This window comes from Emydura macquarii, unplaced genomic scaffold, assembly GCF_026122565.2.
Source record: "Emydura macquarii macquarii isolate MOO-44397 ecotype Brisbane River unplaced genomic scaffold, CSIRO-AGI_Emac_v2 contig_2948, whole genome shotgun sequence".
In the NCBI taxonomy this organism is placed as follows: domain Eukaryota; kingdom Metazoa; phylum Chordata; order Testudines; family Chelidae; genus Emydura; species Emydura macquarii.
Window position 1 is genome coordinate 16,527 of NW_027133085.1, and position 20,015 is coordinate 36,541.

At 40.6% G+C, this 20,015-nt stretch overlaps 1 protein-coding gene across 1 annotated transcript in view; it reads left to right on the forward strand.

Annotated features, from left to right (window-relative positions):
• GALNT12 (polypeptide N-acetylgalactosaminyltransferase 12) overlaps positions 1-20,015 on the forward strand; it is a 76,519-nt gene that overhangs the window by 13,894 nt on the left and 42,610 nt on the right. The window contains exons 4-6 of the mRNA XM_067569887.1: positions 596-781; positions 3,853-3,970; positions 18,762-18,938. Coding sequence (XP_067425988.1) covers positions 596-781; positions 3,853-3,970; positions 18,762-18,938 — 481 coding nt within the window. The remainder of the gene's footprint in view (positions 1-595; positions 782-3,852; positions 3,971-18,761; positions 18,939-20,015) is intronic.

Below are 20,015 nucleotides of genomic sequence, written 5' to 3' on the forward strand. Positions count from 1 at the left end.
CAGCCAAGTTGGATCAAATTCAGGTGCTTGTTGACAGGTACAGCTGAAACTCCTCACTTTCACTGTTCAGGGAGGATACAGCATGCCTGTCACCTAGAGTGGGATCATCCATATTGACTCATATTCAAAGAAGCAACGGTTACCCTACAGTAACTATTTTTTTTCGTGATGTTGTAGTCTGTGCAGATCAGCATGCCCTCCATTCCTGCTTTTAGGAGACTTTGGCAACATGGGCTTTTGGATTGTGAGGGACATGAGGGAGGGTCGTGGCCACCCCTGCTCTTTATGCCCTCATGTAGAAGCACAAAGAGACACAGGGCCCAAAGGCTGCTTCGATGGACACAGTTAGTGAAAAGACTCTGGTCTTGTGAGCATGAGGTGCAGGCACACTTACAGTGGGAGCCACACTGACTACAATATCTCGAAGAACCACACTTACTGTAAGTAACTGTTTTTTATTTGTATCCCAATATATGTAAAACTGGGGTAAAAAACTGTCCTTTTGTATTGATAAATGCTTTTTCTTTATTCTTGCCATTTCTAGTTTCTGCTAATATAAAAAAAAAATCCTTTTTTTCTTTCTAAAATAATTTAGAATTGGGGAAGAGGAGTCAGCAGTTGTGTGTCCTGTGATCGATGTGATTGAATGGAATACATTTGAGTACTTGGGAAATGCTGGAGAGCCACAGATTGGTGGGTTTGACTGGAGACTGGTCTTCACTTGGCATGTTATCCCAGAGAGGGAACAGAAACGAAGAAGGTCCAAAACTGATGTCATCAGGTGAATAGCTTACTTTGGTATATCTTCATTTTAAATGTCAATTTTATAAATAGTTTTAACTTCAGCTGAAAATGTAAAGTATTGAAATAAAAGAATTTGAATAACTGAGTGCTTAGCATTCAGCACTGAAACTGAAAAAATAAGAGTTTTTTAAAAATAGCTTTTTTTAATGTAGTTCCAGCTCACCAAGCTTATGGCAAAGTTTTGCTTTAAAAATAAATCTGCATTACTTTTGCTATATAAATTGTCATGAATGCATTTACTCAGGAAGCATTTCTTGCTATATAAAAGAGGTTTACTGCTAAATGTAATGGAATAACAGAAAAATACTTGAAAAAGATAAGAAAAGGAGAGTTGGAGAGAATAGCAAGTGGTGATTTATGCACACAAATAGGAAGCTTGGCAAATAAGCGAGAGGCAATAGTTAAAATGGAATAATAAGAGTTGATAGTACTGAAACAGACAACCTTACTCATGTATTAATAGCTTAGCTGTTAAGAGAGCTGGCAAAATCCATTCATCCAGGGTGAGTAGGGATTTTTCCTGTGTGAGTGTCATCAATATATTCAAAATCTCAGCTTTCAATAACTTTAAAAAAAAAAGTTAAAATCTGAAATATGAAGAGTGTAAACCAATTTAATGATGTCTTCCTTTGTTTTCAGAGGGACAGCAGGAGGGTGCATGCTGCTTTGAGCACTGTATATTATGGCCTGACAAGTAGTCTTGGTCCTGGGACTAATAGATTTTGTCCACATTTCTTTTTTAAGCTTTGCCTATTAACAACAGTGGGTCTACTCAGAATGGGTACTACTCAGCATGAGTAAGAATGGCAGAATCAGCGCCTACAGGCTAATGTGTGCAATCTTTCCATTAGCAAGTCTTTTCTCCATCAAGTAGTCTCATTTAAGTAAATGGGATGTATTCATATAGGTATGCATAAGGGTTGTAACAATGGGTCCTAAACGAGTAGCTAACATGGAAGGATACATGGATAGATAACATGGACGGGATGGAGAAAGAGGTGAGGCATAATGACACTGTGTATGAAATATATCACAGGCAACAGAAGACATAAGAGGAAGCGGTTATGATAATCTATTAAGTAAAGCTGGGAGTGTTGGCAGAAATAAATGATTAATTGTATGTGTTTAGTATAGGCCTCTAATCATTGAGCTGCTGGAGAAGGCTTTTCTTTAGGAAAGTGACCTCAGTTCATATGGAAAGAAGTAATTCTGGAAGATCAGGTTGTAGCCACAGGTTCTAATCTAGACAGTGACGGTTCCTCCTTTTAGTCTCAAGGTAAATTGGACCACACCCTCAGTTGAGTGAAACTACACCAGTTTGTATTACTTCAATTAGGTACATTGATTTACAGTAGCTGAAGATTTGGCCCATAGAATTCTGCGTGGAATTTTTAGATAAGACTTCAAACAACACAACACAACAAGCAGATCTTTAATTTGAGTTCATGATGTATTTTTTGGAAGAGAAGGGGTTTGCCCAAAATAATTGTAGAAAATATCTACTGCTTCCTGAAGTTGTATAACATCCTATATGTGACTGGAAGGCTGCTACAGTTCAGCCATGGATTGTGTGCTCCAGGAACAAGGCTGCTGTTCAGTATTTTTATCCTCATCATTTAATTAGTGGCCCCTGCCATTATTTACAACCCGTCATCCAGAGTCTTCATCAAATACAGAATTATTCATTTTCCTCAGTCTTTTTAGGGTGCTTATCACTGTAATATTGGCCTGCCTCACAAATATTAATGAATTTACCTCCTCTGAGAGACAAGAAAGCATTATTTTTAAAAATGTGGGAAACTAGGACAGTAGTGCAGTAATTCTCAACATATTGTGGTCCACAACCCAAAACATAGTTTAAATATACATATTCCATGAATGACCAAGTCACAAGATCCTTTGGCCACAAAAGTTTGTAAGATGATTTTTTATCGCAGTGAAAACGGGTAGTTTTGGGTTGCTGAGTAGGAAACGTTTGGGCTTGTGGGGCTGCTGCTAAGGGGTAATACGGGCTCCAGGGACTATGGATCTTGGATGGGGTACAGTTAGCTGAGGGAGCAATAGTTTAGGGGGAACTGGCCTCTGTGGAGGGACAAGTGTTGGAGTGAGGCAGGAGAGTTGGCTGCTGATGGAGGTTCTTCTTTGTCTCACCTTGGTCCATGGGAACAGCAAGCAGCTACATGGCAGAGAAGGTGCTGCTTCAGTGGGGTGCCTGTTAGACCTCATTTTGAGTTATTAACATCAATTGATCACTGAGCTAAAAATTAGAAGTAGCCTAGGTGTAGAGTCACAACCTAATTGAATTGGTTATGTGCAAGAAGAACATGGTCCTGACAGCAATATATGTGTTTGCTGCTTTAAAAGGGCCATATCTTCAAACAGCTGAAATCAATTTATGGACAAAATTGTAGAAAATCAATTCTGGAAACACAGACCTCAATTTTCCTGGCAGACCTTTTGACTCAGAATCTGTCAAAATGGCTATTTGTCATTTTTTGGCCTCTCCCATTAGCTTTGTTAGGCAGTGTCAACAAATTTAAAAAATTAAAAAAACAGCTGAAGGATCACCTTGAGAGATCTAATCCTTTCAAGGGTTATAGCCACTTTAGGGGCTCAGTCCATTGAAGTCTGAGAATTTTGCCATTAATCATTGGGAGCAAGATTAAGCCCCTATTTTGTTGAAGGCAAGAAACCTGTATTTTCATTTATTATAAAGCAACTGGGTCCTGTGGTGACACTAAAATATATGCCTTGTTCTATTTTAATGTTATGTTTACTTCCTTAGAATTTTTGTTGGCAAGTCCATTCTTAGAATTTCAGAAACTTAGCATTAATTCTTAGCATAAATTGTTAGCATTTCAGAAACTTTTTCCAATATGATTTTATTATTAGCAAATTAAGCTTAAATATTATATTGCTAGGATACTTATCTGATGTGTTGTGCATTGTTGCTTTGTAACTAGAGAATGATTAAGACAATAGTAGATGTATGTATAGATTCCTCCCCGCCACCCCCACCCAATCCAGAATTACTTTTCTCTTTCATAGGTCCCCAACCATGGCTGGTGGATTGTTTGCTGTCAGCAAGAACTATTTTGACTATCTTGGCTCTTATGACACAGGAATGGAAGTATGGGGAGGAGAAAACCTTGAATTCTCATTTAGGGTAAGTGACACAATCAGCAGTTTTGTCTGAGGGTAAAAACTGGCTTTATCTTACACTTGTCTTTACCTCTTCTGCACAGGGAGGTAGGTTTAACATAGAGCTGTGTAAAGGTGACAGTGTTTTCATAGAAATTTCCAAGAGTTTGTTTACATCATTCTCATGCTCCAGAAATTATACTTATTCCCAAAATGGTCATTCTGGAAGCAAAATGTGCAGAAATGTACTTTTATTCAGAATTTCAGTGTGAAATTTTGAGAAGTGGGATGATGGCCTCCTTGAAATTTGCCTTTGGTGGATTGTGGAGGAAAGAGAGAAGTTGGCTATATTAACTCACACCTGGAACTTCCTAGTAGTTGGAGTGATAGGGAGGGAGGAGAGGAAGATGCAGCAGCTACTGATGGGGCAGAGGAGGCCACACTGTGCGCTTTCAAGGCTTTACCCAATTTGACTTTAGGAATAGATTGGGGGCATAAACAGCAAATCCTTTGTGAAGACTATGAGAAGGAGAGATCTACATCCCTTCACAGGAATAAGTTGGGACTACTGCCATGAGGGGTGTCTTAAAGAGCACCCAGAAAGCGGTGGCCGGTGCAACAGAATGATGTTTGTGCAGTTCGGAGGTGGGAGAACTGCCATGCACATTTAGAGCAGAAGCAGTAGCATCTCACGGGTGAGTGGGTCTGGCTGTTCTCTCTGGTGATAGCACTCGTCAAACAATCAAAGATGGCTGTGCTAGAGTGGGAAGGGTTCTTGGCAGAGAGGGAGGAGATACAGGCTAGCACTTGTTGATGGCAAAAGGGCTTCTTGTCCTCTTCTTTCTCTGTGGTTACTAGTATTGCTGCAGTTTTCCAAGTGACTCCAGGTGGTCCTCCTCTTGCTAGAGGTGCACTGTTAAGTTTTAGCCCAATTTAAGATAGCATTATCAGCTTGTGTGGGCTTCCAAACTGGGTACTTGAGATTTTATTTTATTTTTTTTACTCATCACCAGAGAAGACTTTTGGCAATATTGGTATCTTTGTGGTATTTCACTCTTCTTCGTTGCACAGCTTGTCTCAGAATCAATTACTCTTGGGTTAATGCCCTCCATCTGTGGAATCTGGAGGTGGTCCATTGTTGTTGCTGTAGCCTCCAGGGCTAAGCTCTGCCCTTTGGTTTAGGCCACCAGATATTCTGCTTCTGGCAGTGGAATAAGTTGGTGGTTCAGTTTCTTGTGACTATTTTGTTTTAAAACCTTTTATTTGTATTCATTTTTGTGCAGTGGTGACTTACAATCTTCCTCCTCCCCTGGATCAGGTTTCAACCACCTGGATGGGTCACTGCAGCGCCCTCCTGCCAGACTCCTCTGTCCCCACTCAGGCATGACTGAACTTAGAGCTAAGCAGTGGTCTCTGGGCCAGGCAGCACTTACAAGCTCTACAGAGGGTGAATTATACCCTGCCTGTTCCCAGCGCCCAGTGCTTGGAGTCAGACTGGCATGTCGGGTCCCTGTTCTGCCCTCTGGAGTCACAACTTCAAAGCACAAAAGCTCACTTAGGGTTTCTGAGTTTGGGGGAAGAGAACCTAAGGGCAAGGAGGAAGCTATCTGGCCAGCTCAATGGGCAAAGCTGGAAGTGGAAAAAACTCAGAAAGGATCCAGATACTGAAGAGTCCCCTGCTTGTTGGAGAAAGTAGCAGGGCTCCTACCCAGCTCCCTTTCCTCCCTCTATGAACTGGGGGAGTCCCATGATACTCAGGGTAAGTGCTACAAACCACAGAGACTCCCAAAAGGTAAAAACAAGTGTGTCTTTTGCAAGCCAGTAATAAATATTGTTAGTGAACTGTTGCTCCTAGCACACTTACCTTGGTGCTAGCCTCCCTGGGAAGCAGGCAGACAGCCTTTCAGGCCAGGACATCTAGCAAGTTACTTTCACAGTCGAGGCATGTATACCAGTACTTCCCTCTGTTGTGTGGTCCTCATACTGGGATGAACAACGTACTACTTCATCCCTGTAAGCAGCCAGGGGAAGAAATACCACATATATATTACCAAAAAATCCCACCCTTACAGGACTTTTCCAGGACAGGATGTCAGTCAGTGGCTTGAAAAGAACTTGAACATCTTCCCTTTCAAGCTTTATTAGATACATGGTTTCCTGTTGTGCCTTCTTTGAGGGCATTATAAGATCCAAATGAGGATATCTGATTAAACCAAATGTTAAACTAACATGTTTGTATAAATAAAAGCATTTCATAAATGTTGGGAGCCTAAGGTTGCTGCACTAGTGAAAGACATAATCACATCATCAGAAGGGGACTTCCTTCCAAAAGACCTCATAGACCATAATAGACCATAATAGTGATGACACTACACAGCAATTTCAAAGCCTCAGCAATAGCCTTTAAAACCAAAGAATTTTCATACATGTAGTAAGGAAAGCCTACTGTATGGCAAGCAAGTGGTTCATTGTCTACAGTAATGATCCTTGCTTGGATTGGGACATTTTGGGTTCTGTCTTGGTCAAACACTTGATGTGATTTGTGACGAGCAATGGTTCTACTTTGGAGGTTGCAAGGAAGTCAGGTTATACCCATGAATAGCCATTGCTCATCCTAAAAGAATATCTTATGCAAACTTGTAGGTGAGAGAACACCGGATAAATTAGTAGCTGAGATTACAAAGAGGCTTCAGCTCTCACTGCCTAAACCAGCATAGCAATCCACTGTTGTTTACCAATGCCAATGGTATCCCAGAAAGGGACTATTATCCTGACAGAGAGAAATCTGGAGCAGAAGCTTCCAAAGAAACCTAGAAAAACTGTCCTTTGAACTATCAAATTCTCAGTAAGGCAAAGACAAAAAGATCATTTGTGTACAAGAGCTCATAGTTCGTGTACAAGACTCTTCTTCTGTCCCAACCTCTGAACCCAGAGCTTTAAGTGGCTGGTAGTAGTCACAGCAAGGCACAGGTTGCACGTTATGCACCTATACCCATGCACAGACAACATGTTAATCAGTACTCTGTTCAGAGAAACAGACCCATTCAGAAATGAGCAGCTACTGGAAAGGATTCGTAGCCACCGGTTCTTCAAAATCAGGAGGAGCTTTTGATCCCAATGCAGAAAATTGCTCATCCAGAGGTCAAAACAGATATGGCTCTGGCTGTAATTTTAACATAATGATAAAAATTTGCAAAGATCCAAAACGTCATTGTATCAATCATTTCCTGAGAGGTCCTCAATAGCCAATTATCTCCAATGGGTAAGATTCCTAGTGCCATGCATCAGCTTCATCCCCTGAGTGAGTTTCTCAAAATGCGCCTAGTGAAATTCCTTGTGAGGACAGAGAACCATTCACGTGATGCATTGCGAAATTATGTACCATTCTCAGATCGCATCCAAATGCCTCTTTGTGGGCAGGTAAATGCAAAAAACATGCTGAAAGCCAACCCAGCTTTCACTCTAGACGCTTGCTTGCTCACTGTGGAAGCAAACATACTTGGAAGATAAATTTCCAAAACCTTATAGTAAACATCCTTTTAGTTCATTTCATCACCTCTGTCAAGGTGTCTTTATTAAAAAAAACAAAAAAACCCACAAACATGGCCATATGGAATCAGGTCCTGTCTGTTACAGTGACTAGTACCAACTACATCAGTAGGAGGTGCAAGAAACCATGTAGTAAGCAATTATGGTAGTCACAGAGGAAGTCTCCTATTCCCTGGTAGAGGTTGGCTTATGATTGAGGCATGAGTATTGATATCCTTTCCAAAACCAGGAAGTAAACCAAGATCAAAACTTCTCCATGTGACTGGAAATAATGTCCTGGGTAAAGAAGAATCCACTACCTTTCAAGACTGTTCAGATAAAGGATACCTCCATTCTCTCTTGGAAATTCTGGAATAGGCTTCCAGGGGGGTTATGGAATCCCCATTGTTGAAGGCTTTTAGGAACAGGTTGGACAAACCCATGTCAGGGGAGGTCTAAGTTTAAGTGGTCCTGCCTCAGGGCAGGGTGCTGGATTTGATGACCTCTTGAAGTCCTTCCAACCTTGCATTTCTATGATTCTGTGATTAACCTCTTAAACAGTTTGGTATCCAGACAGAACTCAACTGGGATATTTCATTCATCGATCTGGTCAAAATTACATTTCTAGTGTGAGGGAAAACAGAACACTCTTTGGGGCAGCGATTGCCTCATGTTCATGCAATACGCAGCACAATGGGGCCATAACCTCTCAGAGTTTATTATAATACAAATACTGTAATAATCCCAAAGGTCTGGTGATTTCAGCTACACTAGTGTTTTTCCAGGAGGTTTGGTTGGAGTGCTGCAGCCAAGCATTGTGGAAACATGAGCCATAGCGGCATTTTGCAACCAGGCAGATCATATCTTCCATTTGAGTATGAGGTGCCAAGTTCAATCACAATGACGAATTAAACAAGCCTGCAGCTGGCCTTTCTAATCACCATTACCTCTGAAAGGCACTACCTTTGTCATGAGGAACGGCTTATTCTTATAGCTCCAGAAACCTTTATCTTCAAGGTAAGTTCCTCTTTTTCACAATTTCTGGGAAACATTTCTCCCATCACTATGTTCTAACCCCTGGAAGGTTGTGGCATAAATGGCCTAGAGCTCTAGAGATCTATTTCAAGCATATGGAGTGCATATGCCAGTTTGCACCCTGTTCATCTCATTCTATCCAAAATGCCAGAGCTGAGAGCCTCAAGTTTGCTGCAGGCAAGACGTAAAAATTCTGCACCAGTTGGCATGCTAGGCATCTGGGAAACTATTCACAGCAGTCCCTTGGGGCACTGGGGGAAAAGTGTATGAGTGTTACCTGCAGAAAGTTTGCAAAGTAAATTTCCATTCCTCTGCAGAGGCATCCTTTGGTAGGAAGATGCTACTGCATTGGTTCCCACATAATTCCTTAGTTTATAATACTATTGCTTTCTATGGGAGGATCTTCCATTCCTGCCTATTATTGTACTGTAATGATTAAACTCTGCTTATACATTCCCTCCCTACATCCAATATTTACTGATCGCTGCTTTCTCTGAGTAATGAATAAGATGAGAAACTGTGCAGCACTATGAGAAATTTCTTACCTAATAATTTTTCTTCTGTCAGCACCTTCTCTCCAAATTCAGCCCACCCTGATAGTCTGGTAAATGACCAGACTATAAATGGAAAATTTTCTCTAAAGGGAGAGTTAGGCATGTATTGTCTTAAGGTTAATTTGATACATTATACCACGTTGCCTTAACGCTAACAGGTGGTTGCCGGAGCGTTTCCACAGCTGTGGAAGAAACTCTGCTGCTGGCCCAATTTAAAGGGGAGCTAAGTCCTGAAGCTTCCAGCAGCAGCGACATTGGATCACCTCCGAGTTCCATAGCTGGTGGGGGCATTAACCCCTCAACTAATAAATTCAGAGAGCAGCTGTGCTACAGAAAGAAAAAAAAAATCAAGAAAGAAACCCCCCCTCTCCATCCTGTGACAGTGGATTAAGTGGGTTTTGGTGGGGTTTTTTGGTTTTTTTTTTAAGACAGTGCTATGGTGACATCTACTGAATCAAGGAGGCAGAGAGTTCTGATACCCCATGCCTCCACAGACTGTCTTTCTCCAATTTTCTTTGTCTCCTAACCTTGGATACATAGAGTCTTCACTATTGCTCTCTCCCTCTGCCTCTTTCTGTAGTTCAGGGACAAGGAAGACAGAACAAGAATAAAGAAGGGGAGGAAAAAAAAGAAAAGCGCAGAAGCAAGAACTCTGATGGCTCTGTTTCAGGTTGGAGGGAGAGGCTGAAAGGCAGTCTTCCAAACCCTGAGACCAAGCACCCCACCTTCTCAGTCAGGGCCAGCTGTTGTCTGATGACTCCTTCCTCTTAGGGTGAAGTTTAAATGGCATAGTCTTCTCCTCTCTCCTAAACAGGGAGAAGGGTCCTCTGATGGGACACTTGTGCCCTAGCGCTGCCCACCTGCCTGACCAGTATATGCATCCTGCCTCAGCTTGCAGCCCTGCTCCGTGGCTTACCTAGCTCTGCAGCAGCTTTCTCTGCCTCTGCAGAGCCATGAGCTTGGGAACTAGAGGCCTCTTGCTGTCCCAATTCTGATAAATACTTCTCTGTGCCCTGCATGGAGGTGGAGTGAGGAATGCTTCTCCTGCAGGCAGAAATTGCCTTGTTCACATGGGGAATACAAGAGATGTCTGGCTGGGTAGTTAGAACTGCAAGGAAACACCGGAGGACCCTGTGATAGGTTAGGTGCCTTTCTCATCCTAAGATCTCCTTTCCTGGATATTGACGTCGCTGTAGAGCCAGTTTGGAGTTTGTGGTGTGGTATGGCTGTTTGTCTCAGGGAGGATGGCCACTTCTAGGGGGCATAAAGCAGTTCAAATGAAAAAGACAAACAAAAATACCCCTGCAATCCATAAAATGGTCCAGGCTCGACCTGTGGGTTCCCACAAGGCTAGAGGTAAGTATTCTCTGCAAAGGGGGCCCGGACTCCTAATCCCGTGTGTCTGAAGAACCCAGGCTGAGCTACCTGAAGATCCTAAAAAGGAAAACAAAGCAAAGATGGTCCCTGTACTTCTTCAGAGGGGCCAGGCAGCAGAGGCTCATCAGCACCTTCCCTGATAAGCAGCCCATGCTCTGTGGGGCATGGGAGCTCTGTGTGCTAGCTCTGCTCACCTCAGAGTGCTGCCCTGGACTGGACTTGGATGATGCTCCCTTTTAAGGTCCTGCCTCTCCAGGTGTAATAGGCCTCACAGGTGCACCACGTTGGGGCTGATTGTGTCCAGAGGATGTCTTTAGCATCTTCTTGACTGGGATGGGGGAATCTGCCCACCACAGGCCCCAACAGGCTGAATCTGGAGAAGCAGAAATTGCTGCAAGAGCTGAAGGAGCAGGAGCAAGAAGGGGGCTCTCCCAGGGTGGGGAGCAGAAGGCAGCTGGGGACCAAAGAAATACCCATCAGAGAAGGATAGACCAGAAGTGGGACCAGCAGGAGATCTCCAGTTCTGGAGGTCATGGCTCTACAGAGGCAGAGAAAGCTGCTGCAATGCTAGGTAAGCCATGGAGCAGGGCTGCAAGCTTGAACCCTCAACTCCTATGCCTTTGTGATACTTCACATGGAGTTGGGGCCAGGGAACAGGGATGCTGCCTCGCTCTGCTTTCTCTGCCGCTCAAGGTGCTGAGGAAGGTTAGGCAGAATAAAGCAATTGTGATTTTGCTGACTCTGTGGTTGCTTCTAGGTTTTCAGGCCTGAAAACCTAGAAATGAGCCCTCCTATGGCTGCTCCCCAAGATCATCTCAGGGACTGGTGTTTTACAACCTCCTTGGTTTCAGGCTGGCTGTGTATGAGTTCAAGAGATCAATTTCCTTAAACAAGGTTTCTCCGCTGAGTTGACAGACTGGCAAGCAGCAGAAAATTTTCTGCCTTTTCTACTTTTGCATACGGAAAATATTTGTGACCTGATCTGGCACCTTAAGCGTTACTCCCGTCTTGATCATGCCAGAAAGTCTTGGACTTTCTGTCGGAATTCAAAAAGGAGCTCAAAGAACAGTTAGTTTTCATCAAGTGATTCGTCAGTAGAACTTGACCCTCATTTTGAATATTCTGACAGGGGACCCCAGTCAAGCCTTTAGGGAAGGTTTCTTTTGATTTCTTTCCTTTCAGAGGGCTATCCTTACTGCAGGAACTTCAGCCAGATGAGTGAGTGAATTGAGTGCTCATCTCTCCTCCATATCTTCGGTTGATTTTGGAAAGAGTTGTTTTCAGTGCTGTAGAATTCATTCCCATGGTGAACAATGAATTCCACTTGAACAAATCCATTATTCTTCTCCACTCTGTGCAAACCCAGTATACCTCCTGTGACAAGAAAATCTGCCTGTGTTGAATGTTAAGGCTTGAAGACACATCTGTCTGTCTCATTCTTTGATTTTCTAAACTAAAGAAACCATTTCTTTGGTTTTGAGAGCTGCACCAAGGACCAGGCTCCAACTAAAGACAACATTGCTAGGAGGGACTGAGGCTCCATTCTGAGTGTAGAATCAGGTTGATAAGTCTTGTGCTGAGCTTGACAGATGCCATTTGGCTAGCGAAATCTCCACTTCATAGGCAGTGAACATGAGGCATTAGTTTCCAAGGTGTGTAAGGCAACTGACCTGTTATCTCTTCACTCCTTTTACATGTGATTATCAACTAGGCCTCTCTGGTCTCTGGAAGCCTCCTTTGGCTACGTGTCTTGCTAGTGGCACTAAAAGGTAAACGCACCTCCTGGGGTTAGTTCTTGCTATATCTGCTCTCTGTCCCTTAATGCACTGTCATAGGATGGGAGAAAAGAGAGATTTGACAAGGTAAAATTACTTACAGGTAATTCTGTTTATCATAGTTTCATTTTCTCCTCTTCTAAATTCCATTCTCCATCCTGCAGTGTGGTATGCCACTGTTTGCTTGTTTTATTATTTATTTAGTATACTGTTTCTCCCACTGGAAGGAAGAGTTTGGCTGAGGCTTATATCATCAAGGGCAAGATTTCAGAATGCTTTGTCTCTCTGCTTCCCAGTAGGTGGCATCAGAACATCAGTCCCTTAATCCACTGGTGTAAAATGTGAGAAGAGACAACAAACAGATTAGCCAGAAAATGATTTTCCCATCTCCTTTAATATATTTGATAGTTTCCTTAATAATATGAAAATCCCTTATATTTTTTAATGAAAAATATTTACTGTATAGATGGGGGTTTTTTTACTTACGGTCAAAGTAAAGGGAAAAACAAATCTGTCATTTTAGTGTTTAGTGGAAAAATTCCTGTGCTTTCTAACGGAAAACCTTGTGCTAACCAGAACTAGAACAGACACACACGTATACATGAACACACCATAATAGAGCTGAATGAAACTTTTCAGTTGAAACATTTTGGCAAAAAATGCAAATTTGGCAATACCAAAATATTTCTCAAATTCATGTCAGTTTCACAGAATTGTTTGTGTCAAAGGTAAAAACAAAACAAAATTCTGGAAGTTGAAGTGGTTTGTTCTGACATTTTCAGAACAAAACATTCAGATTTTTTTTATTCAAAATTTAATTTTTGTTTTTGTGATCTTTCCTTTTTTATTTAAAAAAAATAATGAAAGTTGGGGATAAAGCCCCCTCAATCGAAACAAAACATTTCAGATCAAATGAAGCATTTTGTTTAACCAAAACATATCTTTAAAATTTTTTTGAAAATGCCTGCAAACCAAAAAATCAATGTGCACAGCTCTACATCATCTAGCTTCTATACATTATGTATTAAGCACTCTTCCGTTCTGCTGGATGGATGTGGTTTGTGGTTTGGTGGGAAAGGAGAACTTTCTCCAGTTCTACCCATCAATAGCACATTTATCATTTAGTATCTGGGGGGATTTTTTTATGCTGAGTTCTTTACTTCGTTTTTATAGCTGTTTGTTTTATAATCTCACTTTACATAAAGATGAAAATATATCTTCAGTATAAAAAAAATAAAAATCTGGTCATTGTAATGTCAGTGTAATCTCTTTAAAATGGTGACAGATTTTGTACAATTATGCCTTAATGAAGAAAATAGAATGTAATGGTACTGCTTAGTAACTTTAGGGTTTCTTTTTAGGGACATTTAGAATGACAACTATAGAGGACATTTCTGTAATTTTAAGAGCTGTGATTATGGAACACTTCTCTCACTGATTTTGAGGAGAGACTTTGCAGTCTTTTGGGTTTTTTAGGGTCCAGTGGAATGGGACTTCCTGAGAGGAAGACAGAAGGAAGTTCCACTTTCTTATGTACTTTGGTTCAGTAGAGTTTAGGGCCCAGTCCTTCAAATCTTACTTTTTAATATTTTAGTGGTACACAATAATACATAGAGATAGACACTTGTAGGACTGAGCCTTTAGAGGCCATTTTATTTAATTCATTGTCAACTTACCATAGTTAAACATGTACCACACAGCATGCAATTACCTGTCCATTAAAAAATGTTTGGTCAAAACATGAATACTCAGAGAAATACAAGTGGCTAGAAGTTAATATAAATTTATTTACTGATTAAAAAAAAGTCAGACTTTGATTTTTCAAAAAAATAAATTTATTGGACACAGAGTGCAGTAAATGTAATAACATGTGGAGAATATTTCAAAACATTTTATTCCATGGGGGAGAAGGTGAAACTTAAACAGTTAAACCAGAAGATCTTGGGAGTGAGATTGGATAGTAAATTTGATTAGAGTTTTCAGTGCAAAAACTTTCTCTGCATCAAGTGATAACAAATTAAATGGATCTTTTCTTGATCTGGAATTATGGCTGATTCCAAGTACTCTCCAAATATTGTCTGACATTTGTCTGCCCTTAATGAATGCAGTTTGATCTGGGTTTATATAAATGGAAAATGTGGACTTCAATGGGCTAGCTAGTATTTTTGCTAAAATATTGAACAGTGATATAGGCCTGTGAGAGCTGCATAAGGTAAGGTCTTTCCCAGCTTTAGGCAAAACAACATATTGGAAAAAAAATGGTACAAAATTAGAGGAATAGTTCAAAATGTAGGAGATTATTGTTATAGAAAAATGAATTCACCAGTTACGTATTCAGCAAAATAGAGAACAAATAAATACTTAGATAGTTGGTTACCATTTGTTCAAAAGTCAGAGGAAGTACATTCTGGGGGCGGGGGCGGGAAGCACACCTATCCAATTCTTGTTAATATTAGTTTTTTATAGAAATGCCTGGTTTGATAAATATGTGTAATCAGAAGTTTCCCCAGTTTGATAAAATCACTAGAAGTAACATGTCGTGGGTAGTATAAACAGACTCACTCTGGAATATGGTAACCCCTTGTTAAAATTATATTAATGTAGAATGTTTCTCTAAACAAAAGCTCACTGTTGTAATGATTATCATTTTGTATCTCATATTTACAGGGCGATGATTTGTAAACCTGTTAAAATTTTCTAAATAAAATTCAGTGCTCCTCGTAAAATAGGTTGGAAGACAACTTGTAAAAGGAAGATGCTTTTCCACATAATGCTCCCACAAGATATGCTTATACAGAGCTTTCCAAAACTGAAAGCCCCCATCCTGAAATGTAGTTAGTGTCAGTTGCCACCTTTTAAATATAGTTTTAAAGCCCTCAGTACATGAGCCTAATGTACAGGCCCACATTGCAGACTATGGGACTACGTTAGTGCTAACTAGCCCTTTAGTTTGTGCTGATGGGGGCGGGGGGTCTTCACGGGGCAATTACTGCACAACTTTTTAGTGTGCGCTGCAACTCTCATCCTCAGTCTGCACTACAGGGCTGTGTAGACAAGCCTTGATATGCTGTGCCTTTAAAATGTACATTTTTAGGCATCTCTCTCCTTTTTACTCACCGATTGACCTATATTGAGCCTTGGAACCCTTCCCTATTGTGCTTCAAAGAACACCAGCCGTGCCTTCTCCGTGGGTCTGTTAGCCCTGTGGAAAATGTAGAACAAAACCAATAGAATTAAAACCTCAACACGCTAGCCCTAATCCCCCTTCTAGAACTGGCACATGAGTAATGTTTCTTTTCACTAAATTTTATTTGCAACCCCCCAGTCAATGAAAGACTAAACCATTTTTGTGAATTGTTTTCTCAGGTGATGGATGCACATAAGCTAAATAATTACAAATGGGCAGCAAGTGCTTTTTGAACAGTTCTATCCTATCCACCACTACTAGGCTCCAGTTTTTCTACTTCACAATCTGGTGCTGACAAGCAGTTATCTTTTTCTCCTAATTTAGTATTGCTGGGGAAGACTCACTGAAAGAGAACTCTAGGGTATCAGCAATGTTGGGTGGATCTTTCAGTGTCTGAATTCTCCTTGGCAGAGCAAAAAGAGACTTGCTGTGCTCTATTCATTATTAATTTTAGCTCCTGCTGCTGCTGAATACAGGTCAAGTATATGAAAATGGGCCTGCTCTCCACACTAGTGCCTACTAAAACCATATCCTCATCCAGATGAACAAAGATTTTCATTGCTTCCCTGCTACTTCCACAACAGCTGTGTCCCCTTATACAATGGATAAAAAATACATTTGATGTAACCAGGAGCTCACAGGACAATCCTGCCTCACTCCTGAGCATATCCTAGCTCCCCTCTGTTCTCCATTCACAGATGGAAAGGTAGTTTACCTGCTAGCATAATAACTAAAATAAAGGAATAAACTGGGTCATTGAAATATATTTTGCAAAAAGCATCTACAGATAATCCAGGTTAACCATTATTGAAAGCATTAACTCGTTCCAGTGCAGTTACAGAACTTTCCTGTCCTCCCCTCTGACTAACTTCAGAAACCTTTACGAGGCTGCAAAGAAAGTCTGCCATAAGGTGCCCTGGCACAACATTGAATAAGGAAGCATCAGTAACTTTTCCAGCAGTACTTCCCAACCACTTTAGCAAAATTATGGCCAGTGTCTTATGATTGGCATTCATTAATGGAGTTGGTCACCAGTTCTGAGTATTTCTGAAGCAATCAGCAAGAGCAATCAGGAGAGAGTCATATGAAAGCATGTTGGGTTACATTGCCAAACGTAGACCTAGGATACTAGAAAGTGTACCCAAGTGCAAAAGCTTTGGGACTGCAGGCTGGGGAGGCAAGAGTTAACAAAGAGATCAGAAATGGCTTGGGCTCATTAGCCTTAATGAAAACCAGCCAAGAGCATTTATAAGTAAGAAAGTTAGCTGCCCCCTGAAAAGGACTGCTCAGACTGAGGAAATGGTTGTGTGGCTAGAGGGGGAAAGGTTTGTTCCATAAAGAAGGGCTATAATTATGAAGATATGCAATCTACTGAAAACTGTATTATTGTTGGTACATGAGTGAGTGTCACTTGGGAGGATGCACATACCTGACCTAGCTAACCAGAAAGTGGGTAAGAGGAGAGTCTGGGAGCAACTGAGCCCTACCAATAGGGAACCAATCCTGCATACATGCCATACAAGTTCTCCCCATGAATAGCAGGTGGGACTTGGTCTGCTCTAGTTGTGGATGCAGGGTTTCATCTCATCCCCATACAGGCCACCAAAATACAGTTATAAGATTATTTTAATTTTACTTTGCACTCTACAGCCAGCACTATGTCTTTGGGTTCTTTTTAATCATCTTGAGTCTAACTCCTTCCTAACGCAAGATACTAATGCTTATGCTTTATTCACCTGAGTGTGCAGGAAAATGTCAAGTGATATCAGCTTTGTTTTTAATCTTCTTCTGAAAAGATGGAAATGATGGTGTAACTGAAGCTTTCTCAGTTTAGTTCCAGAGGGGTAGCCGTGTTAGTCTGTATACAGCAAAAACAACGAGAGTTCTATGGCACTTTAAAGACTAACAAATTTAATATTTGTAGACATAAGCTTTCGAGAGACTTCAGCTCTCTTCTTCAGATGCAGTAATACAGAAAATAGGTAACACAGAGGCATCTTATAGATATCCAGCTTACTGTCAGATGTGAGTTTTGTTAAGTCAGCTTCTGCAACGGAACATAGAAGCAAAGAGGAGATGGCAAAAGGGCAGAGAATAGGTGCCCATTTTCTCTTCTGATGGCATGTGGGGTGTGATTACTGTCAACTTCAGGCTGAAGTTGTGGCTCTCTTTTTGTGTGGGCAGAGTCCATCAGAGATCAGGTTAGGAAGGCTGAATTGGAAGTGCAGTCCCACTACTGGACAAAATCCCCCCTCATACTCCCACTCAGAGGCTGGAGCCAGCAAAATCAAATTTAGGACTGGTACCTAGGAAAAATCAGGAACCACCATTGCCTGACATTCTAAAGGCTTCATACTAATTACTTGGGAAGAAGATAAAAATTTAGAAAAGGACAGTAAAAAAAAACTGGCACAAGCAAAGACATCGACCAGCCAAGTTGAGCTGAGACCCTTCACTCTAGCTTTTATATGTACTCTATGCAATAATGATAGATGGTTCATAGCGATCCTTGAATTTTCTCCAGAGCTTTTCTGACCTAAATAATCTTAGCTCATAAACAAGGAAAATGTTCGGTAAACTCAAAGTCCATTTGTTAAAATAAAGTTCAGACAAGGTTCCTGCATGCATTTTTTTAGACCTTAGCTTGATTTTAAATGGTTTTAGGTCTTTTCTATCCATTTTCTTGATAATAATCTGTAGCACTCTAAGTTTAGATCTGTTAGTTTTTCCTGGAGATAGGCCAAATCAGTTGTTCATCTTGGTCACTATAAGGACAGGTGGCTTCGTCCCTGAATCTGGTGGATGCTGCTTCTTCCTCTGCTGAAGGCTGTCTGCATACTGTAGCAGATATCACTTCTTCACAACCAGGAGGGCTAGAAATATATTTAAAGGAGAGCTTAGTTTCACATGTTTAAGAGCTAGGGCCAAAGGCACTTTCCTATTGTACATGTTACTTAATCCAGCTCTTCCCAAGGGTGTATCTGAACCCCAGAAAGGAGGAAGCAACCCTGAGTTGCCTAGTGCAGTTTAGCATAGCACATGTGATCATGCTTTGAACATCTGTAGAATCTAATCTTTGCAAACCAGAGTTCCACTGAAAGCACCTCAGTATTCCTTATTCCATCATTATCTTCCTGGTTCTCCCATTGAAGTGCTCTGACAACTTAGTTTATTTATCTGTAAATTGAGGATCATACTTATCTCCTTCCAAAGATTATGATATTTACTGGTTATAAGGTGCTTTGAGATTTTTGGAAAAGTGCTTATAAATACAAAGTATTGTAAAGTATTGTTATGCTGTATCTCCTACTGTTTACCCAGTTTCAGATTACTAACATGTAACATACATTCTTTGTTTAGATCTGGCAGTGTGGAGGAAGTCTTGAGATTCACCCTTGTTCTCATGTAGGTCACGTTTTCCCCAAACAAGCTCCCTACTCGCGGGCCAAGGCTCTGGCTAACAGTGTACGTGCCTCAGAAGTTTGGATGGATGAATATAAAGAGCTTTATTACCATCGAAATCCACATGCACGTATGGTGAGTTTAATATCTATTGTGCGTAGAACTGAACTTGTATTTCTTTTCATTTTAATAGGAAAAGTATTTATTGTGGTTTTGTTGTTTGTTTCTATATTTTTGGTAGTTAAATTCAAGTTTTTTGCAATGTTTGGTCTTTCCCCAAAATAAAAATGAACATTATTTACTGGGTTAATTTTTAATATCTCTTGGAAAACTGGGGAAACTCCAGAGGACAGGGAGAAAACAGTAGTTGTGCCAGTATTTTAAAAGGATAAACTGTATGATTGATAGGCTGGTAATCTCGACTATGATACATATTGGAATAATGAAACAACTGATATAGGACTCTGTCAATACAGGATAGAAATATAATTAATGCTACCATCTGTTTTTTATGGAAAGTAGGTCTTATCTAACCAACTTAATAATGTTCTTCAACAAGATTACAAGTCTGGTTGATAAAGGGAACTGTTTTATGCAGTGTTGTTGTAGCCATGTCGGTCCTAGGATATTAGAGAGACAAGGTGGGCAAGGTAATATCTTTTATCGGACCAACTTTTGTTGGTGAGAGAGACAAGCTTTCGAACTATACTGAGCTGTCTCTTTCACCAACAGAAGCTGGTCTAATAAAATATATTACCGCACCAACCTGATTTCTCTAAAAGTAACTATTGACATACTAGATTTGTTTTTTTGTAAGTTTGGTTTAGTGCTGTAGAACATTCTGATTTTAAAATATTAACATGATACAAAATCAATATGGCCCAAATTAACTTGATTAAAAAACAGATCTCAGAACATAATTGTTAATAGGAAATCATAAATGAGAGTGTGTGCTGTTGGTGGGATGTTCCAAGTATTGTTTTTTAGCCCCCCAAAACTAGTTATTTTTAGGTATAATGTGGAAGAAAGTATAAAATCACAGGTGCTAAAGGTTATCAGGTAACACAAAGATTGGAAGGAGGGTAAATAATAAGGACGGGTCAATGATACAGAATGATCTGATCACTTGATAGGCTTATCACAGTTAAGCAATATGCATTTTGATACAGCCAAATGAGAGTTCATACATCTAGGATATACTTGTAGGGTGGC